This window comes from Mugil cephalus, chromosome 17 (genome assembly GCF_022458985.1).
Source record: "Mugil cephalus isolate CIBA_MC_2020 chromosome 17, CIBA_Mcephalus_1.1, whole genome shotgun sequence".
NCBI classification, from domain to species: Eukaryota; Metazoa; Chordata; class Actinopteri; order Mugiliformes; family Mugilidae; genus Mugil; species Mugil cephalus.
This window is the reverse complement of record NC_061786.1, coordinates 23,874,807-23,901,894: the sequence shown is the minus strand read 5'-3', so window position 1 is coordinate 23,901,894 and position 27,088 is coordinate 23,874,807. Positions and strand designations below refer to the sequence as shown.

At 47.3% G+C, this 27,088-nt stretch overlaps 1 protein-coding gene across 3 annotated transcripts in view; it reads left to right on the top strand.

Annotated features, from left to right (window-relative positions):
- The window catches only part of LOC125023688 (neuronal PAS domain-containing protein 3), a 198,375-nt gene that overhangs the window by 2,839 nt on the left and 168,448 nt on the right, over positions 1-27,088 (top strand). For 2 of the 3 annotated variants that reach the window (XM_047611134.1, XM_047611133.1), the window contains exon 1: positions 1,006-1,907. The exons of the other annotated variant lie outside the window; for it this stretch is intronic. In XM_047611134.1, the coding sequence (XP_047467090.1) occupies positions 1,858-1,907 (50 nt within the window). In that variant the 5' untranslated portion in view covers positions 1,006-1,857. Of the gene's footprint in view, positions 1-1,005; positions 1,908-27,088 lie in introns of those variants that run through there. 3 annotated transcript variants of the gene reach the window in all.

Below are 27,088 nucleotides of genomic sequence, written 5' to 3'. Positions count from 1 at the left end.
GGAGCAGGAGCAGGATGAGGAGCTGGACGAGGAGCAGGAGCAGGATGAGGAGCAGGAGGAGGAGCAGGACGAGGAGCAGGAGGAGGAGCTGGAGGAGGAGCAGGAGGGGTCAAAGCCGTGACCTTTCACTCCTCCATGCTCTCGGCTCTGAGGGGTCGGGAGGAGACGGGAGGAGACGGGAGGAGACGGGGGGAGACGGGGGGAGACGGGAGGAGACGGGAGGAGACGGGGGGAGACGGGAGGAGACGGGAGGAGACGGGGGGAGACGGGAGGAGACGGGGGGAGACGGGAGGAGATGGGGGGGGCAGGTTTGACCTTGACAGGTCATCGTGGGGGAGACGGAGGCTCTTTGGCTCCAGGTTCATCACAGGAACCATCAGTTCACCATGAATTATACATCACACTCAATAATAATGAGACCAACATCACAACCTGCAGCAGCAGAAACACGAGAAAAATGCATCCAAGGAAAATGAACCAGAGGAAGAATCAGCTCCAACTGTTACACACACGTTTGGTTTGATGTGTTTATTATGACACCGACACCAGAGAGTGTGTGTGTTACAGTGTGTGTGTGTGTGTGTGTTACAGTGTGTGTGTGTGTGTATGTGTGTGTGTGTATGTGTGTGTGTGTGTGTGTGTGTTACAGTGTGTGTGTTACAGTGTGTGTGTGTGTTACAGTGTGTGTGTGTGTGTATGTGTGTGTGTATGTGTGTGTGTCTGTGTGTGTGTGTGTGTGTTACAGTGTGTGTGTTACAGTGTGTGTGTGTGTCTGTGTGTGTGTCTGTGTGTGTGTCTGTGTGTGTTACAGTGTGTGTGTTACAGTGTGTGTGTCTGTGTGTGTTACAGTGTGTGTGTTACAGTGTGTGTGTTACAGTGTGTGTTATATTGTGTGTGTGTGTTACAGTGTGTGTTATAGTGTGTGTGTGTGTTACAGTGTGTGTGTGTGTGTCTGTGTGTGTGTGTGTGTGTGTGTGTGATGGAGGGGGATCCATCCACACGCTCCTCCGTCACCTTCTCCCCTCGGGCTGTTTTTATGTGATGGTTTAAATTTAGAGGAACCTCCCGCGGTGAAACCTGTGATAGGAAATAAAAACACACTATAATACACACACACTGTGACACACACGCGCACACAAACTGACTCCGGCTGCATGTGAGTGGCGTTGTTGCGCCGGGGCTGGAGAGGATCCGGAGATGTGTGCTGTCCTTTTTTTCCTGTCAGCAGCCGGAGGAGGGGAACATGCTCCGGGAAGACACGGACTCTCTGACCGCAGAGCGACGCTGCTCCGCGGGGATTTTCTCGGGGATCTAGTCGCTGCAGCGGCGGCGAGGATGTGAAGCCCTGACGCGCCTGTTTGTCTGTTTTTCTTCCTCGGAGCGCAGGACCGAGATTCATCCGTAGCCAAACAGAGGCTGTGCGTGTGCGCGGAGACACGCTGAGGGGAAGAGAGGGCAGAGACAGCGGCATCTGAGAGGCATCCACCCCGGGCTCCCCTCGCTCCGCTCCGCTCAGCTCCGCCCGGCTCGGCTCGGCTCCGCATGCCGCCGCTGCAGCTCCGCTCCTGCCTTCGCCTCCTCCGCCCGTTGTCTCCTCTCTCCTGAGCGGCGGCGGCGGCGGCGGAGAGACGAGCACGGGACGCACGCACGGCGCGCACGCTTGCAGCCAGCACACATACACGGACATGGCTTTGTCTTAACACACCGACCATGACGCATTGCTGTCAGGGCGCTGCGCACCGCCGCGGCTCCGCGTCCAAATAAACCTGAGAGGAGAGAGAGAGGGGGAGCGAGGGAGAGGAGGAGGGAGAGGGGGAGACGGACAGAAAGTCAGAATAAAATAATTGTTGCAGGAAGATGGCGCCCACCAAGCCGAGCATCCAGCAGGACCCGACGCGGAGAGAACGGTAACGGGGTTTGGATTTTTTTGTTGCTGCACACACTCCTCCTCCTCACTGCATGTTTACAGCTGCACACATGCGGGGCTGGAGGGAACCGGCTCCCCGGTGGATCCCGCTGGATCCCGGTGGATCCCCGCTGGATCCCCGCTGGATCCCCGGCTCCTCCCCGGCTCCTCCGCGGTGCTTTGCTTTGGTTGTTGGGCTGGAGGCGTCAGGAGGAGCTGGGAGCTTCCAGAGGAGTGAGTGGCTGGTAACAGGTCGGCTGGATGACTGCTCTCCTCATGTGGCTGTGAAGCCATGCAGCGTGTTGATGCTCCAAGGAGGAGAACATGTGTGAGTGTGAGGAGGAGGAGGAGGAGGAGGAGGAGGAGGCAGGTGCATGGATTCACCTGGTGCTGACCTCCCTGACTGTGGCTGCTCAGGTGGAGTTGAGGTGGAGCGTGTTGTGCTGGGTGGTGCTGGAGGAACGTCTCCGTCCTTGGACTCGGAGTCAGAGCGTGTTCACCTGTTGATTGTGAGATGATTGAAGGATCCCAGCTTCTCTTCCTTTAGTTTGACTCCGTGTCTGTGTCTGTGTTCATGTTCTCACAGAGACCGAACTGAATCTGATCCATTCTCTCTCATTTGATTCTGTTTATTTGTCTGAAGCTGTATTTTCCTCTAACGTCTGAATGCATCATATTTTAGAGCTGGTTTCATTTTCAAAACACAAACACAACTTTTCACTAAACACTGAGCGTGTGCAGAAAATGCACCTGGTCACAGTTTGTTTTTCCTCTTCAACATCTTCATCATCTTCATCATCTTCATGTCACTGTTGTTCACACTTCAGCTCTGAAACGATTTGAATTCTACGAAGGTTTCACTGGATTCTCTGCGAGCTCCAGCCTGATTATTTCATAGTTTTTCCTTTCCATAAATCAGCCTTTAGTGCCTCAGGCCGTTAGTGACGGTTTATTTGATTTGTTTTACAGTTTGATGAAATAATGCTGGGGGGATTTCTGTAGTTTCTACAGATTAAATCATCTAAATAACTGTGGCTGTAAGGAGCTGCGTGGTAGGTTCGTGTTCACGTCGCTGTGCGTTGTCTCTGGGCTGATGTGTGTTTGTCGCTGCATGTGACGCCTCGTTTCTCCGAGTGTGAACAACAGGCGGCGCTAACGGGAGCTGGGGAGCAGCAGATGTGTCGAGGATGCGGTTTTATCCGTTTAGTCGAGGCTCTGATCCAGAGTGAACAACGCGCTGGTGATGAGTTTACAGCCAGGGTTCAGGTCAGAGCCCAGCAGCAGATTAACAGACGCTTATTAGCATATGTGTTCTGTTAAAGAGCAGGAAGCAGGCGGAGAGGTCAGAGGTCAAACACATCGCGCTGGAATTACACCAAACGTCGTTCTGTCCTTTAATCCGTCCTGAGAGCTCGGCCTCCTCCAATCCAGCCAGAGCTCCATGAATCTCCACAAGTTTGCTCCAGTTTAAGGTTTAAAATAAAATAACTAAATAAATCAAACACAGTGTTTCTCCGTCCTGACCAATCAGAGGCCAGCCGTTACCATGGAGACCAGATTAAATGATGAGACCAGATCCAAACATCACCCAGATCAGCAGCACGTCTACGATGAAGAGGAGAAGTAAAAGGAGGAGGAGGAGGAGGAGGACTAGAAAACACAGGAGTAGAAAGAAGGTGAAGAAGAAATAATAGAATAAAATAAAGAAATTAAAGGAAAAAGAACAGGATGAGATTAAGGAGGAGAAGGAGGAGGAAGAACAAGGAAAGGTGGAAGGAGGAGGAGAACGACTAGTAAAAAAGAAAGAGGAGAAGAAGGAGAGGAGGTGTCTCCTTCACGTCCGGATCTGATTGAATAGAAGAAATAAATCTGAGGCTGTTTTTAGGCCAGAAACTCAAACCTGTAGGTAACTGATCTATTAAGCCCTCTCCATCCCTCCATCCATCCATCCCTCCATCCATCCCTCCATCCATCCACTCCTCCATCCATCCATCCCTCCGTCCATCCCTCCCTCCATCCATCTATCCCTCCCTCCATCCATCCACTCCTCCATCCATCCATCCATCCATCCATCCCTCCATCCATCCATCCATCCATCCCTCTCTCCCTCCATCCTTCCATCCCTCCATCCATCCACTCCTCCATCCATCCACTCCTCCATCCCTCCCTCATCCATCCATCCATCCATCCCTCCATCCATCCATCCATCCATCCATCCCTCTCTCCCTCCATCCTTCCATCCCTCCACCCCTCCATCCATCCCTCCATCCCTCCACCCCTCCGTCCATCCCTCCCTCCCTCCGTCCATCCCTCCCTCCCTCCCTCCATCTATCCCTCCCTCTGTCTGGCAGCTCCAGTGTTTTGGCTGAGCTGCTGTTTGTGGATCTGTTTCTGGGGGCATTTCAGCGCCGATAGGCATCTGGAGGAGACCAAATTAATTTCCAGGTAGAGAGAGAGGGGGGAGGAGGGGGGAGGAGGGGGAGGACAGACTTCATAGCCGAGCGCACAAGTGCTCCTGCTATCAGTACAATACAGGAGCTCTGGAGAGGGGGATGATGGAGAGATGATGGGGGAGGAGGAGGAGTCTGATGGAGGCAAGAGTCCTGATACTGGGACCATGATGCTAACGGTGCTGATGCTAACGGTGCTGATGCTAACAGTAGTAACCAGACTGATCTGGTTCATCTGGTTCCAGTGAGTGTTTAATTAGCTTAGCATCCTTAGCTCTATCACTGCATGGATGGAAGTGAAGCTTGAACACGTTTGAGACCAAACGTTTGTCTAAAGTTTGTCTGGACTTCACCTCTAAAGATGCAACAAGGAGGAAACACCTGGAATTAGACTCAACATCTGGCCACACATAGCATTAGCATTAGCATAGCATTTTATTAGAAGACCAGAGATGTAGAATCTCTGATGCCTGACAGACGCCACGACACTGGTTCATTATTATTATTATTATTATTATTATTATTAAATTGGTTCATTTATTTCTTATTTATATTATTTAAATTAATATTCTGTTCAACTTGTGCGTCACAAAATCCCTTAAAAATAAAAAAAGTAACCGTTTTTAGACAAAGTTTGTATGTTTTCAAGCACCAGCACCGTTTGAGATAAAACCAGACCCAGAAACATGGAGCAAATGACTCAAAAGCAACATGTCTGCAGGGAGGAGGAGGGTGGATGGATGTGGTAAATGTCCTGGACAGAAAAGTGCTAGAAGAAGAGGAGGAAGGAAAGTGGGAAAGCAGGATGAATCTGAAGAGAAGGAGACTTGTGAGCGATGGAGGAATCACTCATCCACCTGATTGGCTCTCACCAGCAGTCGACAGTTAGAACGAATCAAACTCATCCTCCGATGGATAAGAGGCTCTTAAAGGTCGGCGGGAGAGCTTGGTTTACTGCACCAGACGAGGCAGGCGGGTGGGAACACCTGTCTGATCTGAGGCACACACTTTAAATCCAAGTGAATTTATAACGAGCAAATGGAGAAAATAGAAATCTAAAGACATCGATATAAAATGCGTTGGACCAGACTGTGAGATGGTGGTTTGAGTAAAAATGGCTGAGCTGCGTCATTTATTAATGACTTTAATGTGAAGAGTTTCTCTGATAAACAGCTGTTTAGTGAAGGTCTGAATAAGAGGCTAACGTTAGCTTCTTTAGGGTGGTGATGAGTAACAGCGTCAAACACTGAAGTTACCTTCTCTCCCAGTGAACAGTGGCTGCAGGAGTGGACACATATTAGCAGCAGCATTGGCAGCTTGTCTTTGTCCTGGTTTGTCTTGGTTTGTCTCCAGCTGTTAGCCGCGTTAGCCCAAGTGCTAGCAGAATCCCCGGCTAACGTATGCTTGGCTTGGTTCATGTGCTGTTTGAAGCTGGAAAGAAAACTCCTTCCTGCAGAGTGTGATGATACTTTATGTGTCTCCACTGGTCCCTCTTGGTTTCTTTGTCCTCAAATGTCCCATGGAGAGGACCAACGTGCTGTTTAGCGTCTTCCATCTTTATGGGTTGGTTCTGCTGCCTGTCACTACCGGATCAGCTGGTGCTAACGCTAACGCTACTTGGACAAACTGAGACACGTTCACAGTCGTTCTGCTGCAGATGTTTCATTAATCACATTAATCAGATGATGATTAATTAACATCAGAGTTAATTATGACAGACGTACTTTTTAAGGTAATTACATAGCTAACATTAGTTTGCTGATGCTATCCTGCTTTAGCATCAGTAGCTGCGTCTGAATCTCAGAACTAGTGGAGGAAAGTTTATCTGGAGTTTCTCTGTTGGGAAATGATTGTGATCCAGCAAAGATCTGCTGGACCAATCAGATCGTTAGATTAGATTAGATCAGATCAGATCAGATTAGAGATTAGATCAGATTAGATTAGATTATATTAGATTAGATTAGATTAGATTAGATTAGATCAGATCAGATCAGATCAGATTAGAGATTAGATCAGATTAGATTAGATTAGATTATATTATATTAGATTAGATTAGATTAGATCAGATCAGATCAGATTAGAGATTAGATCAGATTAGATCAGATTAGATTATATTAGATTAGATTAGATGTTTGTAACACGAACCGTTGTCATACATGTCATCTGAGTGGTGTAAGCGTCTTTGATTAGTTGGAGGTTTCAGCCTGAGGTTGTAGATGAATGTTTAACACTGAACCAGTTTTAACCAAATAAAAAATCTTTTCAATAAATTTAACCTTTAAGAAGAAACTTCATCAGAAAGCTGCAGAAAACTTAACTTGAGTTTATTCTCCGGTTTCCAGGTTAAAGACTAGATCCGATTTTTCACACAAGGTAAAACATATAAGTTTAGATGTATAACTGAGAAAAAAAAAATATAAAGTGTAAACTTAAACTTAGCTCATATAAACTGTACATTCATCTACAGTATTTTAAAGCAGCTGTTTGCATAAATATGATCATGTGTCTAAAATAAGGAAGGTAAAAACAGAAAGTGTTCAGTCATACGAGTGCGTTGATTGTTGCTTCAGTTATTCTGAACGTTGCATTTAACTTCATGTTGCCTTGTTCAGTAGCACAGGATTAATATTCATCACAGTGACGTGTCACAGCACAAACATCAGTCACAACATGTTGGAACAAAAACAAAGACCCAGCTTCACTGTTATTTCAACGTGTTTCCTTTAGTTTTAGCTCAAATGACTTTTTTACAGTTATAAACACATTTCCGTCCTGTTATTATGAACCGAACCCAACACGTAGTTCAGAGAATCAGGAAGTGATAATTATAGCAGCAGGAATACACAAATCAGAAAAGACACAAACGAAGCTTTTCGAGTTTAATCTACTCACATGAACTGAGCGGATGAGGTGGACGTAACCTCCTCAACACATCTACAGAGACTCAGCTGATAGTTGGATTCAGTGTTGCTCTTCATCCATGTGGTATTAACCAGGTAAAATGATTCCTGCTCCAGGAGAACATCTCTCCTCCTCTTCTTTCCACCATGTTCTCCTCTCTAAGCCTCTTAAAGTTCTCCTCCCTGCTCTCAGCACATCTCACTGCAGAACCTTCTTTAGGAACCTTTCATCTCTGCCTCCATCTAGGAACAACTGTTAGGGAACATCAGGGTTCTGGTCTTAGAGTTTGACCCCAGGAGCAGCTCATTGACTCTTTAGGGACACAGGCCTTGGTTCTCCTGGTCCTTCTGGTTCTCCTTGTTCTCCTGGTTCTCGTGGTCCTTCTGGTTCTCCTGGTCCTCCTGGTCCTCCTGGTCCTCCTGGTCCTCCTGGTTCTCTTGGTTCTCATGGTTCTCGTGGTTCTCCTGGTTCTCCTGGTCTTCCTGGTTCTCTTGGTTCTCTTGGTTCTCCTGGTTCTCCCTTTGTCTCCGTTCAGCAGATTGGTTTTGTCCAGATGTAAACATGATTATCAGAGAGAAAGAAAAAGAAAACACAGTTGATGTCTGAGTGGAAATTGCTTTTCTTAAACTGAATTTACATTTGTCTTTGGGAGGAGGAGGACGAGGTTGAGGAGGTGGAGGAGGAGGAGGAGGAGGTGGAGGAGGAGGAGGAGGAGGAGGAGGTGGAGGAGGAGGAGGTGAGGACATCATTACTAAATAACAGTGTGTAAATTCTCCTCTGGTTTTGTGGAGAATGTGTTAGAATGTAAATGTTGACGAACAAGTTTTATTTTTTAAACCAGTTTTTCTTTCATTCACTTTATCTTCACCTCCATTTAAATAACGATGTACAAGAGTCCACTGGTTCCTCCTCCTCCTCTCTCCTCTTTCCTCTCTCATCCCCTTCTCTCCTCCTCCTCTCTCCTCCTCTCTCCTCCTCCTCCTCCTCCTCCTCCTCCTCTCTCCTCCTCTCTCCTCCTCCTCCTCCTCCTCCTCCTCCTCCTCCAGGAGGATGTAATCATCTCGGAGGTGCTGACTCTACAGTTTCTCTTCTCGTCCTTGAGAACACTCTTCAATTATCCTCCACCTTAGATGGTTAAACACACACTCTCCTCTTTACTCCTCCTCCTCCTCCTCCTCCTGTGTTGTAGATGTAGATGTTTTTGATGTTGTAGATGTTTCAGATGATGTAGATGTAGATGTTGTAGATGTTTCAGATGATGTAGATGTAGATGTTGTAGATGTTTTTGATGTTGTAGATGTTCCTCCTCCTCTTCCTCCTCCTCTTCCTCTTCCTCCTTTACCTCTTCCTTTAACTCCTCCTCTACCTCCTCCTCTTCCTCCTCTACCTCGTCCTCTTCCTCCTCCTCCTCCTCTTCCTCCTCCCCTTCCTCCTCTACCTCCTCCTCCTCTTCTTCCTCTACCTCCTCCTCTTCCTCCTCCTACTCCTCCTACTCCTCCTCTTCTTCCTCTACCTCCTCCTCTTCCTCCTCCTCCTCTGCTCTCATTACCTCCTCTCGTCTCCTCTTTGCCCCTGTAGGGAGGAGGAGCCCAGAGGGTGAAATGACTATTGATTATTCTGTTAGGGGGAGGAGGAGGAGGACGGGGGAGGACGGGGGAGGACGGGGGAGGAGGAGGAGGACGGGGGAGGACGGGGGAGGACGGGGGAGGAGGAGGAGGACGGGGGAGGACGGGGGAGGACGGGGGAGGACGGGGGAGGACGGGGGAGGACGGGGACAGGAGAAAATAAAACCCATAGAGACGCAGTAAACAGATGTGCACAGATAAATGTAAATGGTTCCAAATGAATTCACACATTTTCAAGTTTCAGGAAAATGAAAATGAAAGTAGATTTTTTTTATTCCCTGGAGCCTCATGAACATGTTTCATTTCATCTATATATTTATTATTGTTTATTAGAAAAGTTTTTTATTTTAGATCCATTAAGACCTTTTATCTATTTTTTGTGTTAATGATCTTTATTATTTTACAGCAGCTTTTCATTCATCATTAGTGTCATTCTGTCTCTGTCTCTGTCTCTGTCTCTGTCTCTGTCTCTGTGTCTCTGTCTCTGTGTCTCTGTCTCTGTCTCTGTCTCTGTGTCTCTGTCTCTGTCTCTGTGTCTGTGTCTCTGTCTCTGTCTCTGTCTCTGTGTCTCTGTGTCTGTGTCTCTGTGTCTCTGTCTCTCTGTGTCTCTGTCTCTCTGTGTCTTTGTGTCTCTGGCCGGTGGACGTCGTCCCGCTGGGAGCGACACGGTGACATTTGTGGCGAGGACTCGACCTCATGCTGATCAGAGACGAGTCCTCTTCAAAGACCTGTCTCATGTCCGTCTCTCTGGGCTCCGGCTCCTTCACGTCCTCCTCCTTCCTTTTTTCATTTTATTTTTCTTTTCTGTTTTTTTTTTGTGCAGAAAAGTAAAGTTTAGATTTAAAGCCGTAGCAGAAATCTGTGGATTCAGATTCACATTCAGACAAACTTACTGTCAGTTCTGGTTTGAAACTTCCTGCAGCGGAACAAAGACGTATAAATACAGAACGTAAAGGAGGATAAATGTCCAACGTCCAACGTCCAACAACGTACACGCAGGAAACAGCTTCAACTTTCCAAACTGGAGGAGATCAGAGATCCTGCTGGTGTAGACCCAGGACTGGATGGGAGGGGGGGGTCTGGTCTGGGAGCCCCCCCCCCGAGCCTGACCGTAGCATCATAGCTAACCTCCTCCTCCAGGACTGTAACTAGAGCTGTGATTGGTCCTCTTGGTAGCAGTGTTTCCTCTGTAGTGTGTGCGACTGGTGAAAGGACACAGCGCCCCCTAGTGTGTGGGTGGAGCTGGACCAGGTCCAGGTAGAGACGTGATAATATGAATGCTACTCGTATGAAGCATGTGGTGGGATTTGAACCAACGTCCTCAGTCGGATGGACGGATGGACGATGTCTCTGTCACCTTCAGGCTCCTCCTCCTCTGTCTTGTTGTTGTTGTTGCTCCATGATGGATCTGCTCGCTGTAATTTCATGCACGTGTCCTCTGGTTATTGATGTCTGCACTTATTCACCCACTTGACTCCTGCCCTACACACACACACACACGCACACACACACACACACACACACACACACACACACACACACACACACACACACACACACACTCACGCTCACACACACACACACACACTCACACACACACACACACTTCCAGCCCTTGTCATTAAATGATTCCAGCCATTATGTCCTGCACACACACCCAGTCATTCATATGCAAATAGAGACACACACACACACACACACACACACACACACACACACACACACACACACACACACACACACGCGCGCGCGCGCGCGCGCGCGCGGTTGTTGTCCAGAGGCATCACTATGAATCCTTATTGCGTCTCCGTGACCTTATTTCAGACACCTGAACGCCTCCTCCTCCTCCTCCTCCTCCTCTCAGGACCAGGCTGTAATGAGCCCAGATTACACTTATGGTCTGGTCTTCAGTTTAGTTTAGTTTAGTTTAGTTTAGTTTAGTTTAGTTTAGTTTAGTTTAGGTCCGGTCCGGTCCGGTCCGGTCCTTCAGGATCTGTTCTCTGCTCCGTGTTTTGTCGGCGTCCGTTGATCTGAACTCGTCTCATGAATAAAATATTAAATGTTTTTGAGGTCAAACTGAAGCTGCTGCTAATTTCCGGCCGATGTTTCAAAAAGAAAAAAAAGAAACTGCTTTCAGTGCAGGATTTAGATTCTGAATCAACGGCAGCTCTTTCATCCCAGAAAAATACATAAATAAATAAAAAATAAAAAGTAGAGAAACCCATGAATGTAAATTTGTCTCTTCTTTGAACACGTAGAGAAGGAGCAGACGGATCAGATCAGCTGATCAACACAATCCAACAAGGAACAGGACGGGAGGAGGTGGGAGGAGGGAGGAGGGAGGGGGGAGGGGGCAGTAAAGGGTCAGTGTGTGTGTGTGTGTGTGTGTGTGTGTGTGTGTGTGTGTGTGTGTGTGTGTGTGGTGGGGGGGCTTTGGGCTCTGTAGTGGAACAAATTGAAAGGGGAGCTGGTATCAATCAGTGTGAAGCCGTCGTTAATCTGGACACAGGAAGGAAACACATCAAATTACACACAAACCCTCCACATGTGTAACCATCCGCCCCAGGAAGTAGTCCCCACCCAACACGGCCCGATTAATACGCCAGGAGACATCACATGAAAAATAACTGAAATGAATCTGACCGTTAATACATTAATTAATAAGTTTATTCTCATTACTTAAATCAAATGAATTTATCTGTAAAGCACATTTAAAAACAACCAAAGTGGCCTTGAAGGTGGAGGAGCATCTGATCTGAAGAGTGAACTGTTCCACAGCTTTGGGCTGAAGGTACGATCACTCTTCCCTCGTAGCCTGGACCGGGTCAGTCAGGAGCAGCTGAGAGGGGGGAGAGTAGGTCACAGGTGTATTTGGGGGCCAGGCCATGTAGAACCTTAGAAGAACCTTAGAAGAACCTTAACTCCAGACAGGGAACCAGTGAAGGGACGAATTATTCATCATCTTTATTACAGTTTGCAACAAATTAGCTCCAAATAATTTTATTATCAAGGAAGTAGTCTCCTCTACAGTGAACACTGGTCCAGGAAGTAGTCTCCTCCATGGTGAACACTGGTCCAGGAAGTAGTCTCCTCCATGGTGAACACTGGTCCAGGAAGTAGTCTCCTCTACAGTGAACACTGGTCCAGGAAGTAGTCTCCTCCATGGTGAACACTGGTCCAGGAAGTAGTCTCCTCCATGGTGAACACTGGTCCAGGAAGTAGTCTCCTCCACATGAGTCTATATCTGCTGGTTTTTCTCCTTCTCGTCTTAGTTCCTGGTTTGATTCGTTAAAAACCAACAGGACATTTATATTTTGTGTGTTCTTCTCTAAATGTTCTGTGTTGGTGTGAACCCGAGCTGAAGCAGCCTCATGGAGTTAACCTGCCCCCTCCCTCCTTGTTGTTCCCTCGGAGTTAAAGGGAGATTCCATTAATTTTTCAGCTCCTCGGTCCCGTCGAGGTGAATTTGCATTTCTATCTCAGCAGCTTAGCGGCCGGCGCTCGTTAAGGAGCAGAAATGCTGAAATAGTAAATTGCAGAAAGTTTTCACCCTCAGATACCCCCCCCCCCCAGGTCCCCCCCCCCAGGTCTCCCCCCCAGCCCCCCCCAGGTCCCCCCCCCCCCCCCCCCTCCCCGGCCTATAGGTGTGTGTTGTTGTTAATTGGAGGGTGAGGTCCATGACAGATATCAGCGGCTCATTCACTACATTAATGAGAATGATAGCAGCTTTAAAGAGTCTGTTCCACACTCTGACCAAACTCATTAACACCAGCTCCATTTAAATACTCCTCCTCCTCCTCCTCCTCCCCCCCCCGTGGCTCTAACCTTAACGTCCACCCTTCTCCTCTGTTTCTCCATCTGCTCCTTATTTCCGTCTCTTCTTATTTGTTCCGTAACACAAATATTCGCCCACATGTTTTTCTTCTTGCTGCTTCCGTCTGTGTCTCCAGAGTTTTCTTCATATTCTTTTCTTCTCGTGACCATTTCAACTCCTCCATCTCCTCCTGCTCCTGCTGTCTCCTCCATCTCCTCCTGCTCCTCCTGTCTCCTCCATCTCCTCCTGCTCCTCCTGTCTCCTCCATCTCCTCCTGCTCCTCCTGCTCCTCCTGTCTCCTCCAGCTCCTCCTGCCTCCTGCCTCCTCCTGTCTCCTCCAGCTCCTCCTGCCTCCTTCTGTCTCCTCCAGCTCCTCCTGCCTCCTGCCTCCTCCTATCTCCTCCTGTCTCCTCCTGCCTCCTCCTGCCTCCTCCTGCCTCCTCCTGTCTCCTCCATGCTCCTCCTGCTCCTCCTGTCCTCCTCCCTCCTCTCCTCCTCCTCCTCCTGCCTCCTTCTGTCTCCTCCAGCTCCTCCTGCCTCCTGCCTCCTCCTGTCTCCTCCAGCTCCTCCTGTCTCCTCCTGCCTCCTCCTGTCTCCTCCTGCCTCCTCCTGTCTCCTCCTGTCTCCTCCTGCCTCTCCTCCAGCTCCTCCTGCCTCCTCCTGTCTCCTCCTGCCTCCTCCTGTCTCCTCCTGTCTCCTCCTGCCTCCTCCTGTCTCCTCCTGCCTCCTCCAGCTCCTCCTGCCTCCTCCTGTCTCCTCCTGTCTCCTCCTGCCTCCTCCAGCCTGATACATAGTATCTGCGTTTCTCCGTTTCTGTAGTTTTTGGTAAAATAAGTGATATTTCTGGTCTCGTCTCTTCATGGAGGTCGATGGATTCAGATGAACTGGTCACATGACCCTCAGCATCGTCTCCATGGAAACGAGGGAAAAGTGTTTCATCGAACTTTAGAGACAAACTTTTAGAGACAAGTTGTAACAATATATTATAATATGTAGATATGTTGATAACAATGTGTGAATTATGATGAGTTATAATATAATAATAATTATATATATATATATATAATATAAATGAGTTATAATAATCAGACCCCCCCCCCCCCCCCACACACACAGCGGTTTCAAAGTTTTTTTCATCTCTTCTACGTCTCAGCTGCTCAGTTCATGACATGTGTGTCTCTGTGTGTGTGTGTGTGTGTGTGTGTGTGTGTGTGTGTGTGTGTGTGTGTGTGTGTGTGTTGTATTTGTGTGTGTGTGTGTGTGTTGTATTTGTGTGTGTGTGTGTGTGTTGTATTTGTGTGTGTGTGTGTGTGTGTGTTGTATTCTCTCTCTCTCTCTCTTCCATTGTCCCTCCAGGTCTCTCGCTCCTTTCACTCGTTTCCTTTTCACTCCTCCTCCTGCTCCTCCTGCTCCTCCTGCTCCTCCTTCCTCAATTTCCTGTCTTCCTCCTAAAGCCCCTGGATTCTCCTCTGTTCTCTCGTTCTTTTAATATTTATTACATGAATCAGTCACTGTTACACCAGTAAAGAGCTGATCTCTGTCCTTCATCTCACTTCTTCTCAGTTTAGAGGCTCAGACTCAATCAGCTGCTGGTGACGTCATCATGGAAAAGAGAATAAAAAGGCAAATAAATAAATAAATACATAAATAAATAAATGAATAAATAAACTAGTTGTGACACTTTAAGAAGAAAAAATAGTCGTTCTACAAGAAAGAGGAACAACGTTCAGCAGGAATCATGAGGAGAAATGTGGAGTCACCATCCACTCCTCCTCCTCCTCCTCCACCTCCTCTTCTTCCTCCTCCTTGTCCTCCTCCTCTTCATCCTCCTCCTCCTTCCTCCCCCTTCATTCTCCTCTCCTCTTCATCTCCTCCTCTCCTCCTCTCCTCTTCCTCTCCTTCTCTCTCTCCTTTCTCCTCCTCCTCTCTCTCCTCCTCCTCTGCTCCTCCTCTTCTCTCTCCTCTCCTCTCCTCTCCTCCTCCTCCCTGTCCTCCTCCTCCTCCTCCTTGTCCTCCTCCTCTTCATCCTCTTCATCCTCCTCCTCTTCATCCTCCTCCTCCTTATCCTCCTCCTCCTCCTCTTCCTCCTCCCTGTCCTCCTCCTCCTCCTCCTTGTCCTCCTCCTCTTCATCCTCTTCATCCTCCTCCTCTTCATCCTCCTCCTCCTTATCCTCCTCCTCCTCCTCCTCTTCCTCCCTGTCCTCTTCCTCCTCCTCCTCCTCCTCTTCCCCCTCCTCCTCCTCCTCCTCATCCTCCTCCTCCTCATCCTCCTCCTCCTCCCTGTCCTCCTCCTCCTCCTCCTCCTCCTCCTCCTGCCAGTATCAGCTGAGTATTACTCGCCTCAGTGAGAATAATCCGTTTTTGTGAAATGAAATAAAAGTATCAAATGAAGTGAAATCATGAAATGAGATTTAAGCCGGTTACAGCGGATCTGGAGTCTGAGGCTCCGCTACATAATCTGCTCCTCACGCCACTTCAAAGGAGGCGAGCGAGGAGCGCCGGGCCTCCTCTGGTTTATCACAACAAGGCTGTGTTACTGGAGGAGGAGGAGGAGGAGGAGGAGGAGGATGAGGAGGTGGGAGCCTGCAGAGCAAAAGAGGCTGGAAGTGAGAGGTAGCCATGAGATGAAGGTGTGTCTCTTATTGGAGGAGCAGGAGGAGGAGGAGGAGGACTGATGATTCTGTCTCCAACTGTGTTGAGGCAGTGACTTCCTCCTCCTCCTCCCTATCCTCCCTGTCCTCCTCCTCCTCCTCCTTCTCCTCCCTGTCCTCCTTTGTCTTTATAAACTAATATTACATTAATAATAAAGGACACGGCGTCTTTTTAAAGTTGATTCCTGTGACATCAGTTCAGTTTTATTGTGTGTGTGTGTGTGTGTGTGTTATAGTGTGTGTGTGTGTGTTATAGTGTGTGTGTGTGTGTGTTACATTGTGTGTGTGTGTGTGTTACATTGTGTGTGTGTGTGTGTGTTACAGTGTGTGTGTGTGTGTGTGTGTTACATTGTGTGTGTGTGTGTTATAGTGTGTGTGTGTGTGTGTGTGTGTGTGTGTGTGTGTGTGTTATAGTGTGTGTTCTAGTGTGTGTGTGTGTGTGTGTTTTCTAGTGTGTGTGTGTGTGTGTGTGTTATAGTGTGTGTGTGTGTGTGTTCTAGTGTGTGTGTGTGTGTGTTATAGTGTGTGTTCTAGTGTGTGTGTGTGTGTGTGTGTTCTAGTGTGTGTGTGTGTGTGTGTTATAGTGTGTGTGTGTGTTATAGTGTGTGTGTGTGTGTGTTCTAGTGTGTGTGTGTGTGTGTGTGTGTCTGGACTCTGAATCTGACTGACTTCTGACTCGTCTCTGGGACATTTAATAATCGTCCTGTTGTGAGTTCTGCTGGTTATTTGTGTTGTTGCGTTTGTGCGTCAGGTCGCTGTGGATGTGTGTGCGTTGCTCTGCGGTCGCTCTGTTGTCGTGTCGGTGCTGAACCGACGCTCGGCTGATCTGCTGGAGCTCATTCGATGCACATGACTGAGCCGGAGACAAAGAGCCAAAGTAAACAAGAGACGAGCAGCAGACGATCGCACCGAGCTGCAGAGTCTGACCTGTTTGATCAGCTTCTCTGCTCAATTTTTAATTCTTAATAACTTATTGAAGCTGCCTTGGTGTCTGGGATCGATGCTGCTGCAGCTTCACACTCATTCACACTTTCACTGACGCTCCCGTTGCATCGTGATCAGATTCTTCATCGGCTCCTGATCACTTTTATCATCTGTCACAGAGACGTGATAACTTTAAACCACAGCGTTGTTCAGGTTCAGGGACGTGACTGGTTCTCAGACCTCAGAGGAAACAGGCTCAGGCTTCATCTGGTTCAGTCCTACATCTGATTCCTTCTCATGCTAACAGCCTGCTAACAACATGCTAACAGTCTGATAACAGCCCGATAACAACATGCTAACAACATGCTAACAAACTGCTAACAAACTGCTAACAACATGTTAACAGCCTGCTAACAAACTGCTAACAACGTGCTAACAGCCCGATAACAGCCTGCTAACAACATGCTAACAACTTGCTAACAACATGCTAACAACTTGCTAACAAACTGCTAACAACATGTTAACAGCATGCTAACAACATGCTAACAGCATGCTAACATCCTACTAACAACATGCTAACAGCCTGATAACAGCATGTTAACAACACGCTAATGGTCTGCTAACAACCTGCTAACAGTCTGCTAACAGCCTCATAGCAGCCTGCTAACAACATGCTAACAGCCTGATAACAGCATGCTAACAGCCTGCTAACAACATGCTAACATCCTGCTAACAGCGTTAGCACCAATTAGAGGAAGCGGTCACTTTGGATTCTGATAAAACACCTTATACCACAATTTAATTTTATTTTTATGAGCATCAATAACAAGCTACTAAATCTAGATGCTTAAATAAAAATAATAATAACATAAACTAATCAATATAAAATAATAATATATTTATTCCCAGGTGGTAGAAAATATTTGACAAATTTAGAAAAAATAATTGTAGATTATATTTGTGAATATAGAATAAACTGAATAATGAAGAAACGTAGAAAATACATTGAAACTGCAGGAGAGGAACGTGTGTCACTGCATTATCAGTTTAAACAGGAGTGTGTGTGTGTTTGTGTGTCTGTCTGTCACATTGTGTACCCCCTGCAAACACACACAGAAACACACAGAAACACACACACTCCTGTTTCCCTTTTGTCATTCTCTTTCAATTACTCTCTCTCTTTCTTTTTCCTTTCTCCCGTTCCTTCCTTCAGGGCTTCGTATATATGGGTCAATGGAACACACACACACACACACACACACGCACACACACACACACACACACACACACACACACACACACACACACACACACACACTCAGCCCCCCAGCGTGTGATGGCGGCGTGGTAAATTAAATGTAGAGCTATATGTTGCCACCATCCAGATGACAAATGACGTGTGGTAATCGTCTTAGCTCTGATAGCAGCCGTAGCCCCTGGCAACACACACACACACACACACACATACACACACACACACACACACACTGGGCCTGCCGGTGTGTTTGTATTGTGTGCTGGTATTTGTGTGTTTTGCCGCATGCTCGTTAATGTTGGACCAGATTTACATTTGCGTGTTTTTGTCGGCGTATTGTTGGTGTGTGTGTTTGAGCACGTGTGTGTGTTTGCACACGCGTGTCGTCGTTGCCCAGGTAACGCTCGTGATGCAGCAGATGTTTGTTGGAGGTTTCATCTTCTTCAGTGTTTCTCCTCCTGCACATTTTATTTTTAATTTCGCTTTTAACCAAAGGAGCTAAAGAACACGATAGAGCCAAGATGGCCGCCTTGTCTCCTACTCCTCCTGCTCCTGTAGGTGAAACTCAGGCTAGAACTCCTCCATCTTGGTTCTGGATGATCCTTCCACGCTATGTAAATGCTAACGTTGCTAACTAGCTAATGGCTCTGATGTCACTTCCTGTTTCTATAGCGTCAAATAACTAAAAGGAAACTTCTGAACCGATAGAAAATGACGTGTGACGTGCACTTCAGTGTTTTTGTTTGGCCACGCCCACTAACTTGTAGGGGGTGTGGCTTCTGTTCAGGTTAAGATTAAAATAGTGCATTAACATTTTGTTATGGCTGTGTTGGCTGACCTGCAGTCCTGTTAAAAGGTTGTTGTTGCCCAGTGTCCTCCACACACACACACATGGAATCATGAAGTCGTGCAATAATAACACAAGTTGCCAGGAGGACGTGACATGTAAGAACAAAAAAAAGAAAAGCAAACATGCTGCATTTCACACATGACTCTTTTCGTCTTATTTCTGCAGACACTGAATTTAAAGTACCTGTAAAACGCTGAGAAACGTAAAGAAATGAAACCAGTCAAACGCAGCAGGAAACAAACCCCACTAGCAACCAGCCGCTCGATGCTACTTCCTGTGCCTCCCTCATAATCGCTGCTACACCAGCGCCCCCTGGAATGAGGTGGATGAAGTGAGAGATTATCTCTGTAGCTCCTCCGGCTTCGTAGGTTAGAAAACCAGACATTTCCCAGCCAACAGCAGCTCTGCCTGTTTCCAGGCCTCATCCAGGCCTCGTCCAGGCTCCCCGTCGCCCCGGCAACGCAGCCGGTGTCTCCTCCAGGTTTCACGTGTTGCTGAGACATAAATAAGGAATGAAGAGGTGAACGGATGAACACGGCTGGTGGTTTGAAGGTCGTTATCAGAGAGTAGAAGAAGAAACGCTGCGTGGCCAAAAGTATGTGGACGTAAGGATGAAGGTGAATGAGGAGGCTGGACAGTGAGTCTGAGAGATGGAGGGAATAAAGAGACAAATGAAGTGAGGAGAAAGAGAGATTACTGCGAATAAGAGGGAGGGATGGAGAGGAGTGGAAGAGAGAGGCAGTCGGACACAGAGAGGGAGGGAGAGAGAGTCTCTGTGGTGTCAAATGAAGAGATAAGAAACTAACCCTCCCTCCATCTCTGTTTCGCTCCACAGAGAAAATGAGTGGGAATTCCCCCGGGAGGCCTTAATCCATACTCCCCCTCCTCCTCCTCCTCCTCCTCCTCCTCCTCCTCCTCTCGTAGTAAACGTAATGATGGCTTCACACTCGCTGGTCAGACTGGAGAGATGAACTGGTGGTCAGCTGACTCCAGAGTCTCATGTCATCTCTCTGCTCCGTGGAAAGAAAATAGAGCGACTGAGCCGAGTCTCCTCGGACCAGATGCAGACGGAGAATTGAAAGTGACTGGTTGAAATGGGCCCGAGTGGTTGAAGTGAAGTGGCAGCGAGAGTTTCCATCTCTCAGAGCCTCTGGCATTTCCTCCAGGAGGGAGGGAGGCTCCAGGTTTCATTAGGCTGTGGGGACCAGGCTGCAGCAGAACACCAGCAGAACATAGACCAGACCAGATTAGACCAGATTAGATCAGATTAGTTTAGATCAGATCAGATCAGATTAGATCAATTTAGTTTAGATCAGATTAGATCAGATTAGAACAGATTAGATCAGATCAGATTAGATTAGATCAGATCAGATCAGATCAGATCAGATCAGATTAGTTTAGATCAGATTAGATCAGATTAGAACAGATTAGATCAGATCAGATTAGTTTAGATCAGATCAGATTAGATTAGATTAGATTAGATCAGATTAGTTTAGATCAGATCAGACCAGATTAGATCAGATTAGAACAGATTAAATCAGATCAGATCAGATTAGATCAGATCAGTTTAGATCAGATCAGATTAGTTTAGATCAGATCAGATCAGATCAGATTAGATCAGATCAGATCAGACACAGATTGGAGCCTTTTTTCCCGGTTGTCCTCCCTGATCAGTGGTTTTCTGTTCAGTCCCTTGAGTTCCCTTCACATTGTCCATGGTGTGAAATGCTCTTCCTTCCACTATTAAACACAGCCCTGAGTTCTACTGCTGCTTTTCTTCCAAACGTTTCTCCATCAGTCAGGGTTTATTTCTTCCTGGTAGACCATGGTTCTCCACCGTCCTTCCAGTCTGGAATAAAGGTCTTAAACCAGGTTTAGTAGTTTCTAGATGTGTCTTTCCACATGGCTGTTGAAGAAATGAGAAGCTGCTCATGAATAACTTGTTGGAGATAATCACCATGAACTAATCCAGGAGGCTCTGGACCAGGAGCTCAGTCAGATCCAGGTGGAGGAGACTCCAGTGTTTTTGGCCAGACTGTGTGTTTTTCTGTTCTCATGTGAGGTCATGTTGTTTCTTTGCGTCGGTAAAGTCCCGGCAGGGCTTGGTTCTAGGTCAGGGTGTGTGTTAGTAGCTGGCAGCGCTGTGTGTTTATTAATAGACGTTTACTGTAAATGATGAATAATGGCTGCAGCTGAGCTCAGAGCTGCTTAAAGACGACGAGTGGCTGGAATAAAGGAGAGAACGGTGGGAGGCTCCAGCTCCGCTCTGCTCGTTCTCAGCAGAATTAAACTCAAACGAGACAGAGACAGTTTGTAGCCTCGCGGCTAATAGTAGCTCGTCCTAGCTTCTTAGCCTCCGAGGTAACCTGGCTCTGTCTACAGCCTTTATGCTAAGCTAGGCTAAGCTAGGCTAACATCTTAATCCAGTCCAGTGTTTGGACTGAGGTCAGAACATGATTTACCACCAAAGAACCATGAGAAGTTTTACTGCTGGTTCCACTGATCTGAAGGAGCATTGATTTCTATGACAGGTTGTTATGTGCTCACACACTTATTGTTTCCTTGGCTTGTTTCTTCATTGGACTGATCGACCACACGTGGAAAAGCTGCAAATGAATTATTGTGGTGTTTGTTGGGATAAATGAAGTTCCCTGAGTCTGAATCTTGCTGCGCTCCACGTAGTCCACCTCCTCTCACCTCCTCTCACCTCCTCTCACCTCCTCTCACCTCCTCTCACCTGTAATAATCCAGAACCAGTCTGGAGGAAGGAGGTGAAGAAGACATGGAGATCTAAACGAGGCCCCTCATCATTTACATGGAACTGGTTCAGAGATCAGGAGGAGGAGGAGGAACAAACTTGTGCCACATGCAAAGTCTGCAAAACACATTTATTCACCACCTGAAGATCCCTGAGTACGTACGTACGTACGTGCTCCAAACATGAGTACGGAGGAAACAAACACGTCCTCAGGGAAATTAAACCAAAACATGGAATCAGAGTCTTTTTATTCCTGGTGGTGTTTTAGGCTGCGTGGCTGCTGGAGCTGGAGATTAAAGGAACAAAGCAGACAGCGTCTCTGTGGAGAGAGGGCCACTCCAGGGCCAGCCTCCCCTCCTCCCCCCCCCTCCTCCCCCCTCCTCCCCCCTCCTCACCGCTCTGAGCTCTGACTCCTGAGTGGAGGAATTCCCATGCTGTCATGGGAAAATAACGTCAGTGTGTGTTCCTGTGGCTCGGTGAGAAACTTCCAGCAGGAATCTTTTCTTTCTTCATTATTCGAGGAGAAAAGGTGCAGAAGAAGAAACGGCCCCGGACTCGATGTTTTTCTCGGGACCAACAAGTGGTTTGGCTGCACATCGTGTTCTGGTGGATTCCTTCGTCTTTCACCTGCTGCCACTGTTATTACAGCCACACATTCACATATGGAGAATTTATACTTCACACCATGAAACGTATCGTATTTATCTGTTTAAATCTCCGTCCTCAGACTCAGCTCTGATTTAAAGGCCTGAGGACAAGAGACGAGACATTAAACTCATGAAACTACCTGTAAATAACATGTAATTCCATAAAGAGCTCAGTGACGTCTGTGTTTCTAAGCTTCATATTGTCCTGTACCCCCCCCCCCCCCCCCCCCCTCTCCCCCCCAACCAGCCTCTCGAGGCCTCCCCCACTTGTCCTGTGTGTCTTTGTCCTTTAGGCGTCTAATTGGGTGCCTGTTTGGAAAGGGAAAGGTGTTAAGTGGGGGGGAATTCCCATAATGCTCTTTTATTGGGAGACGGGACAATGGGGACTAATTGGTTCCTGTTAGCAGATAGAGGAGAGAGGAGAGAGGATTATTAGAGAGGAGAGGGTTTAGATTCAGGTCCAGGGACGAGGGAACGGGATGAGAACGTTTGAGTCGAGCTGTTAAACGATTAATCTCAGGTTGATGTGGATTCATTCAGATTAATCAGATTAATCAGATTAAATCTCCTCCATGTTTAATCTCTATTGATTCGTTTCATTGTTGATGATGAACAGACTCCAGGAAGAAGAGAATAAATCTGCACTGGACGTTTGTCCTGTTGCTACAGAAGATACTTGTGAATTGTCCAACCAGAGGAGAAGCTGACCTTTGCTTATTGAGAGACAGTGTCTCCCAGTGAACAGTGGCTGCAGGAGTGGACACATATTAGCAGCAGCATTGGCAGCTTGTCTTTGTCTTGGTTTGTCTTGGTTTGTCTCCAGCTGTTAGCCGCGTTAGCCCAAGTGCTAGCAGAATCCCCGGGCTAACGTATGCTTGGCTTGGTTCATGTGCTGTTTGAAGCTGAAAGAAAAGCAAGTGTGATGATACTTTATGTGTCTCCACTGGTCCCTCTTGTGTCTTTGTCCTCAAATGTCCCATGGAGAGGACCAACTGCTGTTTAGCGTCTCCATCTTTATGGGTTGGTTCTGCTGCCTGTCACTACCGGATCAGCTGGTGCTAACGCTAACGCTACTTGGACAAACTGAGACACGTTCACAGTCGTTCTGCTGCAGATGCTTCATTAATCACATGAATCAGGATGATGATTAATCAGAGTTAATTTTTACAGCCCTAGTTTTTTAATTGTCAGTTTTCTTCTGGCAACGATGGAAAAAAGCAGCTGGTCTGTGTTTGAGGAACATGTGTTGACAGAAAACGAGTTCATACTTTAGTTGTTTGTGTGAGTGTATTTTGCTTTTTTACTGTGAGAATCCCACAAGTGGAGGTTGGATCATGCAGGGATCCGTCTACTTCCTGGTATTTCAAGTTTGGTCCTAGACTCTAAAATAAAACGATCAGTTGTGTTGGTTTAAATGGAGCTCGGCCACGATTCTGGAACAATATTCAGATGTAACTGGAGACTTTCTGACACACGGGATCTGATTTCACTTCTGGTTTTAAAATGAAACTTTTATGTCACTGTGTTGGTTGGACGACCATCCAGCTCTGGTCTACTTCCTGTATCCCACACTTAGCAGATTAGCATGTTATCGCTAACTGTCGACCCCCCCCCCCCCACACACACACACACACACACATTCAAAATATTCAGCCTCACGTCGTCTTCATCGCTTCACAAAAAGAAACACGTTGAACGATACTCACACTTCCAGCTCGTTGCTGCTAATTCTGCTCATGCCACCAGCATCTTCACACACACACACACACACTAAGACACACACACACATACACACACTAAGACACGCACACATATACACACACTAACACACACACACACACACACACACACACACACACACACACACACCAGGACACACACACACTCTCTTCTCTGTGATTAGCGTTGGCAGCACAAGGCCGTCCAGTGCTCTCAGATATAACTGCTTCTCTTTGATAAACATGAGAGCTCAGACTCACCGCTGTCTGCAGCGAACATCCACACACACACACACACACACACACACACACACACACACACACACACACAGGCCTTCGGTCAGTGTACGATATCTGCGAGTGTGTGAAGCCTGGAGAATATTTGATATGTAGATAAGTCTTAAAAAGGGTGAGATTTGCATACTGGGCTCCTGTTGCACGCGGCTCAGAGCTGCATGTGGTGGGCACATTTTTAATCAGCGAGCGAGAAAAAATTAATTTGTTTTTGGTGGGAGGAGGAGGAGGAGGAGGAGGAGGAGGAGGAGGAGGAGGACGACGACGCTCCTCTGGCTTCCATTAGCGGCGTTTAGCGCGGAGCTGGACTCGTTGAGGCTGTGGAGGAGCTGGAGCATCGTGTTTCCTTCCTGCAGCTCGGTTCTGTTAAATGAAACCTCTTTAATTAAACATGCGTCGTCGTGTTGTCGCCTCATTAAAGCGACACCTTGTTGTTTGGAGGAAAGACGACTTTATATTTAATTAAAGTGAAGTAAATACTTTGTAGTCGTTCCCTCTGCTGCTGTTATTATCTGTTTCCTTCTAGTTTGCGTCTCGTTTAGTTTCGTTCATTGACTCTTTACTTTTATCTGGAGGCTCTTTTTCACGAGACACTGACTCCGTCTCCGTCTGCTTGTGTTGATACGTTCTGTCTTTCTGAGGTTGTGGTTCTGGCTTCATGCTGCTGCTGTGATGCTGGAGTTAATGGTAAATAACAGCATCTCTTTAAAAGCATCACCAGATTCAAATAAAAACCTCCAGTGATGAGATCAGATCCCCATGGAGCAGAATGGGGGCGGGATTCGACCTGAACCTGGAAGCCTTATACTTTATCTCATTTCCAGAGGACGTAATAAAGTCGTCATATTGTTTCTTCCTCCTGTCTCATCAGCATCTTTTCTCTCCGTTCTCATCGTCATGAACCTGATTTTCTGCTTTAACTTCAGGATCATTCACATCCATCTAAACTTTAAGTCACATCACATTCTTCTTCCTGGTTATTGGTCCGACCTGAGCTGATCTAAAACCTCGTCCTCTCTGTGACTTATTCTTTCCAGGGTTTTTTGGACGTAGACAGTGTGAGTGAATGGAGTTCAGGTCTGAGCAGATCTGGTCCTCCGCTGACCCCCCAGGCCCCCCCCCCCCTCCGGTTCATCCTTTATTCAAACATGTGGCGCAGCAGCAGCTTCAGGGAGGACAGATTTATTCTAAAGCTAAAACGAACCCTGACTTTTAATTGTAAAGTGTAAAGGAGGAGGAGAAACTGTCGTTCAGTTCATGAAACGAAGCTGAATAGTTGTTAACGTCTGTGAAGGGACCAGGCCTCTGTTTGTCCAGGTTGTAAAGTAAAAACTAAAACAGGAGAGAACATGGAGACTTCAGGTTGTAGGAAAACCTTCCTGACTGGTTTTAAACCTTAAACAGAGCCGTGCAGTTAATTATCCTGCTCTAGAGGCGAAGGATCATCTCTGGTGGAGAACGAGGAGCTGAGAGGGAACTATTACCGGCAGCTTATTTTAGATTTTTACCGTAGAAAGTTCATCACATCGTTTCCTCTCGTTCTTCTGAGGAACCTTCAGCTCAACTGGAGTCATGAGTGGTGAGACTGTGGGGATTTGAACTCCCTCCTCCTGATAAAGGGAAGATTGAGGCGTAGACCTGAAAGGAGCCTGAGAGTCTCAGAGAGCTGCCAGGCAAACCTCCACCCTCCACCTCCACCCGTAGACGAGGCCTCGTCGTGTTTCTGTTCGCGCTGAACAGACGGAGGCAGCGAGTGTCTGAGGAGCGTTTGAAGCGTCTCTGGTGGCGGAGGAGGAGGACGTCCTAGTTTGAGGACGTGGTCTTTCATCCTGACGTGGAGGCGCTCCCACCACTTTAGGAAAACAGTCATTCATAAACTGTTCTGACGCTTTGTGAGCTGCGTGGTTCAGGTTTACTGAGAGTCAGCAGCCGGGCTCAGGCTCCTCAGACGCTCGGCTTCCTGTCACATTTCTTCTTTGGAAGCGACTGAAAAGACGGAGACGTCCTCAGGAGACGGAGGAGAACCATCTAAAATTCTTTATCTGGGAAACAGCACAACTCCAGTTTGTCTTTTAGACGTTTACATGAGCAGCTGGTTAACCCCTGAATAACCAGAGCCTCCACTTCACTTCAGTCTCATGTCAACAACACAAACACAAACACAGCCCGTCTGGAGACGCTTCACAAACCTGGCGTGAAGCCTCCAGGGCAGCAGGTTTGGGTTTATCTGGACTCGGCTTTGACCTGGAACCTGGTCCAGTCTCAGTCTGCAGATAATTCATCTGGCTTCAAACCTAATAACAGGACAGATCATTAAATACACAGGATTTCTAAAACCAGCCTTTCATTAGGACACTAACACAGACCATTAACAGATGCTGGACATGTGTGGTAGATGTTAGATATTTACTGTAAGTGTCATGTGTGCTGGTGATGATGGGTTGTGTGTAGTGATGGTGGCAGAGCATCCATGTTGTAAGTTTGTCTTCTCTCTCTCTCTTTGTTGTATGTTTTTGTTCAGTTGTTGTAATTTAATTTTTCTGATGGGAATCAGCCGAATGGTTCTAATCCGTCACATCTACGTTTAAACATTCATTAATATGAACAAGACCCATTTTAAAAATCAGTCAATTACTTAAAAACTCACCCTGGTAAAATGTAGACACACACACACACACACACACACACACACACACACACACACACACACACACACACACACACACACACACATATCTCTATATCTAGCTGGTAAGATCCAGGTCTTTAATAAGATTCCTGCTCTTCTCACTCTTTCATTCATGAATCTGTAGCTCGGCTGTTGTCGTAGTTTTTCCTTCCTGGTCTCGTTCACAGTTTAACGCTCTCTTCATGCGACTCTGCTCTAGTTTCTCACTCGTTTTCTTCCGTCTCTACAGAACACGTTCTTCTGCTGCTTCATCTTTAAGTTTAAACCACCAGTTCAGTCTGTGGCGTCTCTGCAGCGTAAACTGGATCATCTGATGTCTGGTGTGAACATACGCAGACGTTAATACTGTGTAGGCCTCTGTGTGTGTGTGTCAGGCTGCATCGTGCTGGGGATGATGCTCCATCCACGAAGGTCATTGCTATAGAGGGGGGGGGGGGGGGGGGGGGGGGGGGGGGGGGGGGGGGGGGGGGGGGGGGGGGGATGGGGGGGGTTTGGGTTGTAGGTGGGGGTAACATCTACACCAATGAATACCAGGTCCAAAGGTTTTACAGTAGAACACTGAATCGCCACAAGATGGTTTAAATGTTGTTTCCTCTTCTTGTCTGT